Source organism: Chenopodium quinoa, unplaced genomic scaffold (assembly GCF_001683475.1).
Source record: "Chenopodium quinoa cultivar QQ74 unplaced genomic scaffold, ASM168347v1, whole genome shotgun sequence".
Lineage (NCBI taxonomy): Eukaryota > Viridiplantae > Streptophyta > Magnoliopsida > Caryophyllales > Amaranthaceae > Chenopodium > Chenopodium quinoa.
Window position 1 is genome coordinate 201,052 of NW_018743850.1, and position 16,291 is coordinate 217,342.

General features: G+C 32.6%; 2 protein-coding genes across 3 annotated transcripts; both read right to left on the minus strand.

The window, feature by feature from the left end:
* Positions 1-401: 401 nt before the first annotated feature.
* LOC110685761 (growth-regulating factor 1-like) lies at positions 402-4,953 on the minus strand. Its single transcript, XM_021862280.1, has 4 exons — positions 3,711-4,953; positions 2,714-2,938; positions 2,015-2,381; positions 402-1,705 (listed from the first exon to the last, which is right to left on the minus strand). The coding sequence occupies exons 1-4, from the start codon at positions 4,099-4,101 to the stop codon at positions 901-903; spliced, it is 1,788 nt and encodes a 595-aa protein (XP_021717972.1). The 5' UTR covers positions 4,102-4,953; the 3' UTR covers positions 402-900.
* Positions 4,954-9,244: 4,291 nt separating this feature from the next.
* Positions 9,245-13,334, minus strand: LOC110685762 (probable leucine-rich repeat receptor-like protein kinase At1g35710). 2 transcript variants are annotated; one of them, XM_021862282.1, is made up of 3 exons: positions 10,400-13,334; positions 10,066-10,143; positions 9,245-9,451 (listed from the first exon to the last, which is right to left on the minus strand). In XM_021862282.1, the coding sequence occupies exon 1, from the start codon at positions 13,099-13,101 to the stop codon at positions 11,290-11,292; it is 1,812 nt and encodes a 603-aa protein (XP_021717974.1). In that variant the 5' UTR covers positions 13,102-13,334; the 3' UTR covers positions 9,245-9,451; positions 10,066-10,143; positions 10,400-11,289. The 2 variants fall into 2 exon arrangements, with proteins under 2 accessions (XP_021717974.1, XP_021717973.1); XM_021862281.1 differs by having other exon boundaries at positions 10,377-13,334.
* Positions 13,335-16,291: the final 2,957 nt, after the last annotated feature.

Genomic DNA, 16,291 nt, shown 5'->3' on the forward strand with positions numbered 1-16,291 from the left:
TTTCTTTTTCTTTTGAGCTGTTTTTTTTTTTCAGCTTCTCATTTTAAACTTATCCAATTATTTGCGTCAACATCTCTCTTTCTTCTCTGCTCATGTGATAAGTCATGGATTTTGTCACATCTGATTCCAGCGATACACTCACTTGTATGTACAAGTATGGGTATGTGTACATTTGTATACTCCTTAAAGTCACTTATTAATGAAATTACCTTATCCCGATAACACGACCTAAATAATCAAAATTCAATGAATGGCTTTTTTCACTTTGTTAATTTTAGTTTGGGGCAAGGGAGAGGAGCATTTCGGAACTTAAAGAGAGAAGGGGAAGGGGGGTTGAAGAAGGGATGTTAGGTCTGTTAGCTAGATGACAAAAAAACACTTAAAGCTAGTAGAGAAGTTGGTGCCCGAAGTATAGTACCAAGTACATGCTAATGTCATAAACCAAAAATAAAGCAAGGTTATTCCACATTAAGTAAAGCATTTCAAGATGCATTTGCATGCTTTACTGCCAAATCCAACTCTCCCTCAACTAAAAATCTTGAAAGTTTGGACAGTTTCTCCAAACGGAGAAGGCGATGAAAAGTGATTGGTACAATAGGTAACAAACTAACAACAGAGACAATAGAATTGTGATCAGTCGATGAACGGATAGTCACAACTCATAAACCGTGAAAAAAAAAGGTTGAGCTATCAACAACACCTGTAAGTCTTGAACCTCCCACAAACTGTTCAGGAAACTCAATCTTAACGAAAAACAGATAAGCACATTTTTAGATCTCAAAACAGGCCTCGGAGAAGACTTCTTTTGGGAACCAATTTTTCATAATTTGAAGATATTAATGTCACATAATCTCTCCTTTTCAATCTCCCCTTACCTTAGCAAGCTCTTATTCCAACAGCTTACATGGAAGGGACGAATGTAGAGCTAGCATGAACTGCTGAGCCTAGGATATCGTCACAGAGATTGGCTCCTTCGAGGGTTTTCTTATTCTCAGCCCTCGGACTGCCAGCAGAGCTGCTGTTAGAAAGGGAAACAAAGGTAGACTTCTGCAAGACGCCAGTAGGGGATGACCCAAGCTGAGGGCTCCCATCACATCTTTGATCACCCTTGAGATTAAGGGCTGATGTGATATTACTTGTATTGTTCAGAACCTCCCCCAAGGGACCTCCCATTGAATTATTTCCCCATGAAATCGGTATCCAGGCATTTTGCTTCATGCCTGTCTCACCCACAATGGTTCCCACTCCCACACCCATTTGAGATGGATCAAACTCACGAGACAGCCTCAATGGTGAAACAGTTGCCTTCTCTTGATTAGGTGAGGATGAGGATGAGAAGTCAGTCGTTGACATGGGAATCGACATTGATAGTTGAGTCCAATCTGATTTCAGTGAGTCTTCAGGCCAGGGGATGGATGAACGGTTAGAATTGTCCTTGGGCCAGACATCCATGAAATGTCGGAGTGGGTATTGGTCTTGGGTTTGCTGTGCATTAAACTCCAAGATCGAAGAGTTGTAGCTTTTACAGCCCAAATAGGCACTTTTCTGTGTCGGGTTCAGGAGGGAATCAGTAGAGACAAGTCCAAATTCTGATTGTGAGGAATCATCTAACTGGATATGTTGCTTTGCAATGGAAAATGGGCTGTCATTAGTTTTCAAATTCATGGTTGGAGGCATCGTGGAGAGACCCTGCTCATCATGAAAGCTGTTCGTGCACAAACAGTTAGTATATATCAAAATTCTCTGCTAAAAACTATGCTAAAAAGCTAGCAGATAATGAACAATAGCATCATCCACTACAAAGATAAATCAAATCCGTCTCTTAAATTTACCCTAGAGGGGAATCTTGAGGGTTAAATTTACTAAGACTGTAGTCACTTTCCAGGAAAGTGACATTGGGATAACGGGGTCTACCTTATAAGTGGAAAGTAAAAGGAGGCGATTAAAGCTATATGAGTATATGCACTATCGAATCCAGATCATCATGATAATCATAAAAGTAGAGATGTCTCACCGGTTAACAATCGAGTCAGCGGCAGCATTGTTGGCACCAGGTGGCTGCAAGCCTTTGATATGGTGCTGATGTGCAATAGTAACAGTACTGTTGGAGGCACCACCAGTGGATGTTACCAGCGATGACATGGAAGAAGACATCGCTGGAATCACCTTCGTGTTAGTGGGTCCAGAGGCAGCTTGGCCAGTGTGGCCTTCCACAGGCTTTCTTGAACGATGGCGACCTCTGTTGATATGTCTTTCACAATATTTCTGGTCGGGAACTGCATCCTTTGAGCACCGCCATTTCTTTCCATCTGTTCGGCGACACCTCCCAGGCTCTGGGTCTGTGCTGCCAGAAAATCCTAGATGGAAAGTCCCCCATCCATCTATAATTTTCCATAACAATTAAAGCAACATAAAAAAAAAAAAAAAAAAAAAGCAAAGTTAGAAACGAAAGTCATGCAGAAGCTCATACATTATTCTTCAAAGCTTACATCTTCTTTTCCATTCATCACATAATACACACCAAAGACTCATATATATGTGCACATTCATCACTGTGATACACTCTATACTTAGAAATTCATAACATAATTCAATAAAATTCAACAACAATCACCAATCAACGAAAAAGAGTCACAAAATCGACATCAATGTTAAAAGCACGACGTTACAGGCAAAATCAGTGAAATTCTAGGCAGGAAAGAGGGAAGCTTACATGAATGGGGAGGATAAGATCCAAAAGAGAAGCCAGGAAAGCCAGAAGAACATAAGGCTTTCCTAATAGGAATGAGCAAATTAGCAGGAACAGGAACATTTGCAGTTATATACTTGTATATCATTGCCTGATGTTCTAACTCTATCCATTGTGCTGGTGTAAATGGTCCTCTTATCCCTGAAAATGATCCATGCATGCTCCCATTCAAGTTTCCATGATTAAACCCTGATTTTTAATAACATAAACATCATATAGTATAAATTAACTGCTGAGATAAGACCATATTATAAACAAAAATAAAAATTCAAACAGAAGATGAAAATAATTGAATAAAACAGGACAAAATTAAATGGGGACCATAATCTAGAGAAATGCATTACCAGTTTCACCAAAATCTATCATTGCCAGAGCAGAAAGGCAAATATTTATCAGAGAAAATAAGAATTTAAAAGGATAATAAAATTAAAAAGTAACTAGAACTGAAATTAATTGGCAGAAACATTAAATTTTTTTATGCAGCATCCAATTTCATCAAAATTTGTAAAATTTGCTACAATGGAGGAGACAGAACATCAAGGTTATAGATTGGAAAGACAAGATCAACTAATCCTACTATTTTACCCTATTACAATTTTTTTACCTTTTTTGTTTTCTCACAAAATAAATTTATACCCAAATTTTACTAAAATAAACCCATAAAGAAAAAGAAAAAAAAAAAAAAATCATTGAACTGTTACTTGACAAGACCAACAAAAAGATTGAAAAGACATTTTACAACTTACAACCTGTATTCCTTTACCAATGAAAGCTAGTTAAAATAAAAATTGATAAATTACTGTATCATGATAATGACATTTTGCTAATTAAAGTACCCATCAACTAAAATCAAGATCAAAACAACCCTAAAATGGAAATTAATACGGTAATCATAAAATTAATTAATTAGATAAACAAACAAAAACAGAGTAATTAATAAATTAACTAATTAAAAGCATACCAGCAGGAGTTCTGGAGTAAGAAGGAAGTTGTTGTTGTTGCTGCTGCTGAAAATAAGATAAAAGAAGATTCTGGGCATTTTTATTGTCTGAAATGAAATTAACATCTTTAGCAGAAAGAAAGCTAAGTTGTTGAGGTTTAGTTGAAGAAGAAAAGCTCAACATTTGTTGTTTAGGAACAGCATTATCAGATCTCAGCCCCAAATCATCAGCCCTTTTAACAATTTTAGCAACCCTATTATCTTCATCAACAAACGGGTCGGATCTTTCTTGCTTGATTAACCCAGATCCATTAATACTACACTTGGGTTTTCCTTCAAGTATTTGATTTTGGTGGTCTGAACAAGATGAAGATACTGCAGTTTGACCCACTACCAAACCATCGAAATCCATTTCCTCAGTTCCAGTAAAAAGGTTGAGTTCATGAGAAAAAAGTAATTGAAAAAAAAAAGAAAAAAATAATTGGTTTTGAAAAATTAAGTTGGAGGAAGAAGAAAGGGGAGAAGGAAGAAGACGAGGAGGAGAGAGAAAGGGAGGCGCATCTTAAGGGGTTGAGGAAGAAGGGTGCTTCTAAAAGAGGAGAGGGAAAGTGAAGGATTTATTTAAAAAGAAATTGAGATTAATTTTGAGTTATTTAATTTGTTTTGTTTTTTTAATTTTGAGGAAGAAGAGAGTGAATCGAGAGAGTTGTGTTGAAACTCACGAAATTGGACAATGTAGTACCCAAATACAATACGGAGGACTCCAGATTACAAAGACTTGGACCATGGACTGAAATTACACCTCAATTATACATTTTCTAATTTTGAGGTTTATTTATATTTGTATAAATAAATGAAGAGTTTTTTAAGGGTTTTATTGAATAAGTGGAGATTTTTTCTAGATACCTTATCTTATTTTGAGGCATAAGTGTAAGAATAGATGAAGATGAAGATCTTTTGTATACGATTAGTAAGTGAATTGGACGATATTTCATATTATTGTATGGAATACAGTATTTTTCTAGTTGATGAAAAGTATATTATTGTTATCGGCATTTTATATATGGTGTTGATTTGGTGGAGAAAAATGATTGCTAAGGATGAAAAAATAAAACATGAGGTATCAACGCTAAAATTAAGTAAAGAATAAAAGAGTTATAGTTTTATAGGCACGCAATGTATGTAAGTGTCTTCACCGTCTTTTCAATCCCTAATATTTTCATCTCAATACAAGCCACTATTAATCTTCTGACTAATGTTACCTCTTTTTTTTTCACTTATACTACTTGTTCTAGCTAGTTTTGCCTCTCTTCTTGCACTAGCTCGTTTTTTTTTTTTTTTTTTTTTTTTTAATTTTTAATTTAACTAGTAGTTCATTGATGATGATTTTGTAAGGCATAGTAGTAAATTAAATTCTTTTACAATCAACTAAATTTGGTGGACCAATAACATGCAAAAGTGGCACATAGCGTTTACAACAAGTGTAACTAAGTCTAAGACATACATTAAAAAAAATCTCTAGAACAGTTGAGTAACTTGTATTGAATCTTGTATCAACAAATCATAATTTAAATTTCTCCCATTTTAAACAAATCTTGTATTGAATTGTTGAGTGACTTCCAAAATCTTGGAGCCCTTCTTAAAATAGGGCAAAGCATTACTTCTTGTATCTTGGGGGGATGTTTATAGAATTAGTAGCACTATATCCTTTAATTTCCGTAACATCACTTAGAAAATCCGAAATTGGACACGATACCACAATAACCAAGGTATGATATTAATGAAAAAAAAATAGGTGAAACTTGGAATAATTCACAATTTCTTGTTACACTTAGTTTTTAATCGTAGATTATTACATCACAGGCATATAACATGATTGGTCATTAAAGGAAATGTTATGAAGCTACGAAGATATCCCAAACCTCTCGCTTGAAAGTTTAGTATGTTCAGTCGGCTTTAGGATGTGCTTCAAACTCATTTCTATATAAAACAAAACAATATGTAACAAGTATGATGTCTAATTAGATATGTTTATGATAGTACCTTTGTTTAGTTTACCTAACCACCATTTTGAAGCAATTCTCAAACACACGGACCTTTTGAATTTTTTGCAATTTACACATAAAAGAAATATAGTCATATGAAATATTGATATATTCATCAATTGTCACTACATTTATTTAAAAATACGAGTATTAGTTTTGTTATAACTTTTATTAGACTTATAAATAATCAAATATACAGAAATTGTTTGTAAAAGTTATTCATCAGCAAATATAAAAGTCAAATCAAATAACTAAAAAAAAACCTACAAATAAAATTAGAGGGAATAAGTAAGATTAAGCATCATTATTCAAGCAAATAATTACATAAAATGAGTTCAAATCAACTTTTTCATACCTTACAACAAATGATAAGCAAATCAAACTAATTTCAACCCTCATATGGTACTTCATTCATCTTCCAAGATAATGCATAAATTCTCAAACCATTGTAATCCTACATTCACGATTCATGTGTTAAACAGATATGTATGCACAAATCGCATACATATATAATGCATTGCAATGGAGCACGGTGCTCTTTGCGATAGTAATGCGATATATATGTACGAGTACCACAAAAGTCCACAATATTCGTATGATTTGTGACAAAAAAGTAGAGTTATTAATAGATTGAGCCCCAATTCCAAACCTAACTAAAACCTAGTTTAAGTTGAAGGGTCAAAGTAACACATATATTCCACTCAACCCCAAATTAGCAAATGAGTTATGAGTACTGTATCTGTATGTATGTATGTATGTCTGTTTGTCATTATGTGAAATCAAGTCAAAGAACGAACTCAACCAAATTAAAGAATCAAATAAATAAAATCTCACGAGAAACCAAAAATCCAAAAGGGCATTTATGTCACTTGAAAAGTACTACAGTAGTAAAAATAAAAAAATACAAAAATCTTTTTTACATGGATTCTTTACCGTTTGGCTTTAAATAGTCCAAATTGTCCTCCCAATTGCCAGGCTGATGGAATTGATTTGGTCCTCAACCCTGACTTGACAACTTTTAGCCAAACATCAACTTCCAAGTTCCAACCCCTCTTCATCTGTTCTCTTGTTAATTGGAGGGTATAAAGGGAAGACTTGCGTTATTTTCATTTATTTCTCTTGTTAATTGGAGGCTATAAGGGGAGCACTTATTTGCCTTATTTTTATTTATTTTGAATCTAATGAGTTCGGATAAAAAAAGTTTAGTAATAATAAGATCAGGAAAAATAGCTTTTAATAAGAGTATCTAAGTTTAAATTAGAAATAAAATAAGTTTTAATAAGGTTTAACAAGTTAGATTAATTGAAGCAAATTAAGACAAGCTCAAATAAGATAAAGACAATTTTTTATTTTTTTTTAAAAGGTAAAACTACGGGAAGGGTCCCCACTCTATCACAGGAATGGAGGGGCCATGAGGAATCGAACCCCATCACATGGGGGAGAGATGGAGGGACTAACCATCCCTCTATCTCCTCGTTTCTCAAGATAAGACAAGTTATGATAAGTAAAAGTCAGATGAATCGAACATACTCAGAGTTTCAACGAATAAATTAGATAAAATTAGAACTATATGGAGAGGGATGACCGGATGAGGCTATAAATTAAAAAAAAAAAGGAAGCGTGTGTATGAAATGTGTAACTTACAAATAATGCTAGATGCACAATTGCAACCCCCTACCCACGTGACTTTTATTGTATATTATTAGTACTTCATCACCCTTCAAATCAAAGTATCAACTCTTTTATACTTTTCTTAGATTGATTTTTCATCACTTCTTAAGGAAAGTTATAAAGTTGTATTATCCTTAATATATTTTGACTTATCTAGCTAATATAAGTCAATGATATAAAAAAAAGGTTTAGGTCATTTCACGCAAAATAAGTTATAAACTTATAATCAATTTAGCTATAAAAAGCTTACAATCATTTCAGACAGAATAATTTTTAATATGTAGTAATTTTTGCAACTTAATTTGAGTTATTTTAAATTAAAAAAACTTTGATACATAAGATATCAAATTAAAAGTGCCCTTATATTGTTGGATTGGCAATTTACATAGTTGACATTAAAAAGGGAGAATAAAAAATCAGTTCAAAAAGGAAAAAGAGATTTTAAAAAATTAAAAAAATAAAAAATAAAATAAAAATAAAAATAAAAAAACTTTTTAGATAGTTGGTTTGGCTAGTTGACAATTCAATCGGGCCATAATGATGATAGGTGGTTAAAGCCTAAATTCTTAGCGGCAATTGGCAAGCATGCACCATTGCACCTTAAAGAGTTAAAGGTGACAAACAACTACATGGGCCTAGCCTATTCTATTTTGTGGGCCGTTGCATGACTATTCACCAATTTTAAACCGCACTAAATTGTCGCTTATTCGGTTATTCCCTTTCTTCATTAAAATTTTACTACTCTTTCCGTACTAATATTAAAAAAGGCAATGTGTCGAGTATTCTGAGATGGAGTATCTTTTGTAGAAAAGAAAACACTCACTTTGTCTCAAATTGTTGTAAAATTTTGGAACGTAAATTTGATCATAATTATCCTAATTAGTTGTTAAAAATAACTTTCTTCATGTCTTGATAATTACTTCGTACGAGTATATTGCAAGGTGATGTTTAGTGTTATGAACATACAAAGATCCTCCTAAAAATTGATAATAAGTGGTGCTCAGAACCAGATTTTTGGCATGTTATCTTCTGTCTTTTTGTGATTAACTTTCAGTTTCCTCTCTTGACTCCTGTTACACACTTACACATACAACAAACAGCTTACTCAAATGACAAATCCACTTTCATGAAGAAGCAAACATATGCTTCAATGTGATGGCATCAACGTGAGTGGATCTAGAATTTAGAAAGAGGAAAAGGAATGCATAGCATGATAATCAACCGCGCTTTCAAAAAATGTTAATCAGACACGTGAACATAATCTCTAATACCCAAGATAGTGAAATGAGGCAGAACTTTAAACTAGAACTGCATAAAAATACATCAGCAAGTCACTTACACTACTACAAAAACATGAAAAGAAACCCTTTAAAATTAGCCTGAGAAACCACTTTAGAGGGGGTCTTAAGCTCAGAGGTCTCTTAGGTTAAGAAACCACATTTTTTAGGGGGTTAGTTTGCTCAACTTAAGAAACTACTTTTTAAGAGAAGGGGTTTTTTTATGTACTGCTAAGACTATTCTATAATAACATTAAAGAAACCACTTTTTAGAAAAAAGGGGGTTTCTTTGGTTTAATTAAAGAAATCACTTTTAGTGAAAGGGGTTATTTTATGTACTGCTAAGACTATTCTATAATAACATTAAAGAAACCACTTTTTAGAAAAAAGGAGGTTTCTTTGGTTTAATTAAAGAAATCACTTTTAGTGAAAGGGGTTTTTTTTTTATCCGTTCATAATTCAGAAAAAATATATATATTGCAATATAACTATCAAATACATACAATGGTATGTACGATAGCTATACCACAATATATACAATATTCCTACATATCACGCTCCCTTTGATTTTCAAGCTCCTTACTCCATATAATATTGATGCACAAATATGTAAAATTCTTTTACATAATATTAATATAACTGTAAAATTCTAAACACAATCAACAACATTTACAATAACTGATCTTCTAAAACCTCTAAAGAAATTATATTTGTCTCCAAACAAAATTAATAAAGCTCCAACCGTCCTTTGTTGAATAAAAATTTTCACCTACAAAATTCAACAAATTAATTAATCATATAGGTTACAATTTACAACAAATAAAAAGAAATGAATGTCGAAACTTAAATTAACTGAAAAATGAAGGATTTAAAGCAGATAGCTTTTCAATTAGCTGCAAACGAAGAGATCAATCATATATGCATCAATTACTTAGAGGGGCTAAAAATTCTCAAGGCAGTTATTGCAGATTACATCACCATCATTGAAATAAAAAACTGATGGGCATGATATGCAATTGGAACAATTAAACAAAGTCATTGTTAATGAGCAATTTCATAATAACTAAAGACTTAGCGTACAATTTTTTGTTGAGTTCGTTATCTTTCCTCCACAATTCTTTTATTCAAATTTCAAAGTTTATACTTCTTCTTCCTATTAATTTAGTTGTTGTTTCAACAATTACCCACTAATTCAAAAACAAAATCAAGCATGCATACAACAATTCTAACACATTCACATCAAACAAGGCTAATCAACTCCAATCAAACCCATTCCAATTCCTTGAACAAACAGTATTAATTCACAATTTATGAACTTTTATAGATCAAGTAAAAAAGCATCAGATTTGAAATTTAAATTAAAAAAAAAAAAAAGAAGCTTACTTTAAGCCGATTGAATGTGTTCTTGTTGCAGGATTAACACAGTTAGCTGGCTGGGAACCAGTTTCTTCTGCCATTAAACTTGATAATTTAAAAAATGAAAATTAGAGAAATTTGATTTAGGGTACTTCAATAAATTACAGAAGTTTATCTAAAAACGAAATTAAACAATTTTAAAACACAAATTACGAAATTAAACAATTTAAACAAAAGTTCGTGAAAAGATGATTAAACACAAAATCGAAATATTCAGAAATGAAATTGAAAAAAAAAAAAAAAAAAACGAATTACAATAACAAATTGATTACATTTACCTATGAGTGCTCAACACATTTACCTATAAAGCTCGAGATCCGCTTCAATGAGAGCTAGAGGACGTTTCAATGGAAGAGAGATTAGAACTGTAAGAGAGGGAGAAGAGAGATGAGTGAATGGGTGGGGGCGGGTGTGGTTCATAGGGGTGAATGGAAGATAACTGGTATGATAATAGGGTTAGAAATAGGTTTTTTATTTTTTATTTTTTTAATTTAAAGGTGGGTTAGAAATAGTTTTAGATTGATATTCTGTATGAAAAACCTCTTTTCATAAAAATTAGTTATCACATTAAGTGTGTATAAGAAACCCCTTATTAGAGAAAATAGGTTTCTTTTATTAAGGAACCCCTTATTTAATAATTGTGGTTTCTTATCATTGGTTCTTTATCCATATTTTGTAGTAGTGTTAACTTATGTAGATTCAGATTAGTCAGATAAATGAGTTCCAACTTATTTGTCATATTTGTATTACATCAGCAACTTTTGTTGGTTCAGATTAGTCAGATAAATAACATTAGTCACATATGCAACTACAAAGCATCTTTAAGACATATTATAAATGAATTGATATGAAGCAGACAAGTAAAATAATACAGTACTTCGTAGCATATACAAGTATGTTCTATAAATGACATATTATATGGAATGAAAAAAGTTAATTAAGTGGTCAAAAAATTTGAAACATAAGTAACAGTTAGCCTAATAGAGTTGGCTTCTATGCAACCGAACATTTTGAACATAAAAATATAGATAGTTTTATAATATAATGAAAGTACAATGTAGGATGTTTGTGAGGCAAACATATCAAGGAAAGAATATAAATAAATACTCTGACACATGAAAAGCATAACGTTGGCAATATAAATGGAAATCATATTTGAGTATCTTATCAATCAAGAAGAGTCAGCTAGTTTTACTGGCCCGTTTGAGGTGGGTTCTTCTTCTTCTTGCAAGGAAGCAGGGGTTTTCCACACAAACATTGATTGTGTGCATAAGCTACAACAGGAAATATATTGAATGGTCTGCCTTGTGGTATTTCTCCACATAATCTGTTTGCCCTGAAATTAGCATGCCTCAGGTTAACAATTCCAAGCAAGCTGTTTGGAATGGTTCCGGTGAGGCGGTTGATAGACAACTCTAGCCATTGTAGCTTCACAAGTAGTCCTAAACTCGAGGGAATGGTACCGGAGATTTGATTACGACGTATATCAAATCTTTGTAACTCAACTAAGTTTGAGATTGAGTTTGGTATATGTCCTGTAATCTTGTTACTCCCAATGTTTAAAACTTTCAATGACAGCCCTTCTCTGAACTCAGGAATAGGGCCTGAAATTATGTTCCTTGAGACATCAATAACCTCTAGGAAGCTGGTTGTGTGGTTATTGATGAAAGCCGAAAGCGGTCCGAAGAGCTGGTTCGAGCTGAGATCAATAGATGATATCCCCCTAGGTAAGACAATGCTAGAAACATCAAACTTGAGTTGGTTTTTGGATATCTTCAGAAACTGTAAGTTTGACATTTTTGCTAAAATAGTTGATAAACCACCTATGAAATGATTATTGGAGAAATCAATAGAGGTTAAAGAGGTAGGTGTAATGAAAGTAGGAAGAGTTCCTTTAAGATCACAGCCAGCTAAATGAACAGCAGTCAGTTTTCTGGTTCTAATCCAGTTAGGAACTGTCCCTAAACTGAGTTTGTTGTAGGAAAAATCAATTGACAGCAAAGAAGGCAATCCTAAACCTTTGGCAAAAGAAGTTGGCAAAGGATTTTGGAGTGCATTGCTTGATAAATTCAAGTACCATAAGTTCTTTAAACTAGCAAGAGACTCAGGAATTTGACCTGTAAGATGATTATTACTGAGGGAAAGACTAGTAAGTGACTTCAGACCACCAATTTTGTCAGGAATTTTTCCTGTGAGCTGGTTACCACTCAGAGAAACATCTGAAAGTGCAGTAAGACTGCAGAATGATACCGGTATTGGACCGGAAAGCAGGTTATTAGAAAGCTCGACGAAAGTCAGATTACGAAACTGCCCGATGAATTCAGGAATTACACCCGACAGTAAGTTTCTGCTAAGATCAAGAAACTGCAAACCCTGAAGGTTTTTAAAAGTAGGTGGGATGGGACCAGAAAGCAAGTTTTTTCCTAAGTTTAGTTGTAGGAGACCCTTGAGATTTCCTAAACTAGTTGGCAATTGACCTCTAAGACGGTTACCGTCTAACATGAGTGTTTTAAGGGATGACAGGCGGCCGAGGCCGGAAGGAATGGGCCCCACAAACGAATTCCCCTCTAGGACAAGCTGTGATAAGTGTCTTAAGTTGGAGATTGTATCAGGAATGTTTCCTGTAATGTGTTTCATTCCACTGATCACTAAAACTTCTAGAAACTGCAAGTTACCTAAATCAGGTGACAATGTTCCTGCCATGAAAATAGCATCACTGATACTGTCACTGTCAGAAGGCTTCTGCAGTTGTAATGCAGTAACTCTTCCTATTGATGGATTACATTCAACACCTTCCCAGCTTCCTCCGCAGCAATCGGAGCCGGTCCACGACTCGAGTATTCCCGTAGTATCCTTGATTATTTTTGATTTGAAGCTAAGAAGTGCAGCTCTATCAGCTGCATTACAATTTGAGCTAACAGTTTCATGATTTTGGGATTTGGACAATTGCCCAAATAATGAAAGAATCAGCAAAAGCTTCAGAACCCATCTTAAATTTTGCATTTTTAGAAGTGGGTTGTAATTTGAATTTGATGATATGCAAAGATCAAAATTTAAATGAAGAATGTGTGAATATTTTGGCAGGGAATGAAGACAAAGAAAAAACAGAGGAAAAGGCTGTAAAGTAAACAACACGGGTTGTTAAAAATTTTGATTCTTTGAATCTTCACTTAGACTAGAAGAAATAATGATGAAAAGAAAAAAATCAGAATAAAATTTGAGGGTGATAAAATTATAAACTCATTTGGTCGGATATTTATAAGTGGTTAAGAAAAAGGTAATAATCTCATCATTTGTATAGAATTGAAATGAAAAGGTTGCAACTTTTTGAAATGAAAAAAGAAGGGGGGTTTTAGTTTAATTTTGTTCACATGATTTATGAACATTTTTTTGTCGAGTTACCGTTAAATTAAAAAAATTTTAAAAAAATAATAATTCACGGGGATGGTAATTTCAACTCGAACGTTGGAGCGCACTATAATTCAAATGAAAAGTCTTCGAAATTGTAATAATATTGGGGAGATTAATATATTATATAGTTGAATGAATGAATAGCAAACCAACAACTCAGAAAATGTCAATATTGGGCAGTGACTTGACACTGTAAAGTTGTTTGAATTACCAATTCAGATATATAATATAAAAATTATACCCAAAAAGTCTAAAAATCTAAATTTAATTATTGCATAGTAAAATACTAACCTCACTTAAGAAGTAAAATTGAGGAATATAATAGGTTGCTGCTGCACTGGGATTGCCTCTGATTCATGATGAAGGTTGCTGCTTCAAACATTCCATTGTTGTATTAAATATTTAGATAATTAAAGTAATAATTAATTATATTTGATTTGATTTGGTAATTTAATGATGGTACCGACATGCCCTTTTCTTTTGAGACTCATAGTACAAGGTGACAAAGAATTAGAGATGAAGGTGCATGCAATCTTCCGCTCTTGTGCATTGTTAAGCCAACATGAGGGGTGATTTAGAAATCTTGTTAGCGCGAGATTCGACCCCTTATCTTGCCTATAAATTGGAAAATCTCACAAGCATAATTTTGTGTTATATGGCTTGTCTTGCCACTTGTGTGAGTTGCATTCGCTCGACTCCAATTGGCTAGGTGAATTAACTTGAAATTCAATAAGTGCACAAGAAATTCAATTTTTTCTTTTCTTCCATATACAAAATCAAAAATTTACCTCGACACTTAAATAAATTTAAATTAATACACTTTAGTAGGAAAAATTTATATTAAAAAAAAAAGAAAAGAAAATATAATCAAGTCATCAACAAATGTTTGAAATTTAGGAAACCTAAACCTTTAAATGAGCAACTCGTGATCGAATTGACTCGATTCGAAACCTTAACGAGCTTGAGTCGAGCAACCCTCTGCTCGTGATCGACTCTCAATTAGCAGCACTTGTGTTTTTGTCAGATGATAATAATAATTTAGGATGACTGAAATTTGTATAATTCTAGAGAAGATTGCAAATAAGTTGGTGCACTATGATGCACAATGCTCATGCTGCACTTATGTTTATTGAAGTTGTATAATATGTTTCATTGGGGTTGAACTATTTCTTGCATTTTATATAAAAAAAAAAAGTTTTAGACAATTATTAAGGCACTATTTGGTTTAACTTTTTTAAAACAAAAAAAATACATCATACCTTATTTGAAGTATTATTTAAAATTATCTAAAATCTCTATCTTTATTGTTGAAGATATATAGGGTTGACTTTAAGTCTTAGTAAGAATGTCTTAGCACACTCCCTTCACTGGATGAAAACCACAAGTATTACCATCTAAGCTAGAAATTAATCATGTTCTATCTATGCACACAAGCTTAGAGGCGCACGCAATGCGTGCACTACTATCCGTCCTCCCTCCTCAAATTTACCAAACACATTTTCTTAATTATATATAAAGTTATCCATATACTTTATCTATTTGCATAAATGACATATTGACATTATCCATTACTCTTATAATTAGTACATGTAAAAATATATATAAAGTTTCTTTATATCCAAACTCGAAACACTTTACCTTACTTTGATAGCTAAAAAAATAAAAATGAATGAAAACTTAATAAAAGAGCTTGTGGTAGATCAACATGTTTTTGTGGTAAACAGGTAGCCTTGAAAAACTTGTCATTGTCAAGAAAAATAATACATGCCCGCCATAAGTCCATAACCCACACCAAGGTCCCCAACTATGTTCTCGACCTATCTTTCGAATGAATTTAACTTGAGAGACTTGGTGTATACCCATGAAGTAATAACCTGTATTTCACAAATATGGTCAAGATATAAGCTAGGTGTATGATCCACTATATTGCATCAATATCCTATCTAAAAAAAAATAAAAAAAAATCTGATCTTGGATGGACAAGCTTTCCCTAAAAAAAAAAGAAAAAAAAAATGGATGGACAATCCATTTACATTGATATATAAAATAATGGTTCGAAGTAAATACCCAAATATATTGATATAATATGAATGACAATGTGACACCATTTACACCAAAATATATATATAAATCATAAGAACATAGGAAGAAATAAGAATTAAAATTATTAATAGGAAGAAATAAGAATTAAAATTATTAATAACTCCTTTGTTACACATTATTTGCAACGATTAGACATTTTCTACTCATGCTTTATATCAAATCATTGCAAATATATATGAAACGAAGGTAGTATGTACTCCGTATTAATTTAACTAATTGACAATGATAAGATGCATTTTAAAAAGAAAAATAAGTAATAAAAAACTTACATATAACTCCATGTCAATTTTTTTTTCTTTTTTTTTTTTGAAACAACTCCATGTCATTCTTGTTATATTCTATTACGTAAAACTAAATAACAAATAAAGTGACTAAGGTAAAGTTTTTATTTGAAAGGTGGAAGAGGTAAGGGTCCATTTTATTCACCTTATTTTCATTTATTACAGGTCTAATAAGTCTAGATAAGTTCAGTTTAGGAAAAATAAGTTCTGACAAAGGTTGCATTAGTTCAAATTACAACTAAAATAAGTTTTAATAAGGGCTAATAAGTTTAGATAAGTTGTGAACACATCCTAAGTTTAATGTAATGGTAGTTATAGTCCCTTATAGATAGATAGGAATGAATCTGAATAATAGAGGAGATGAAACAAAAAAGAAAATTTAACCATAAAGTAAGTGC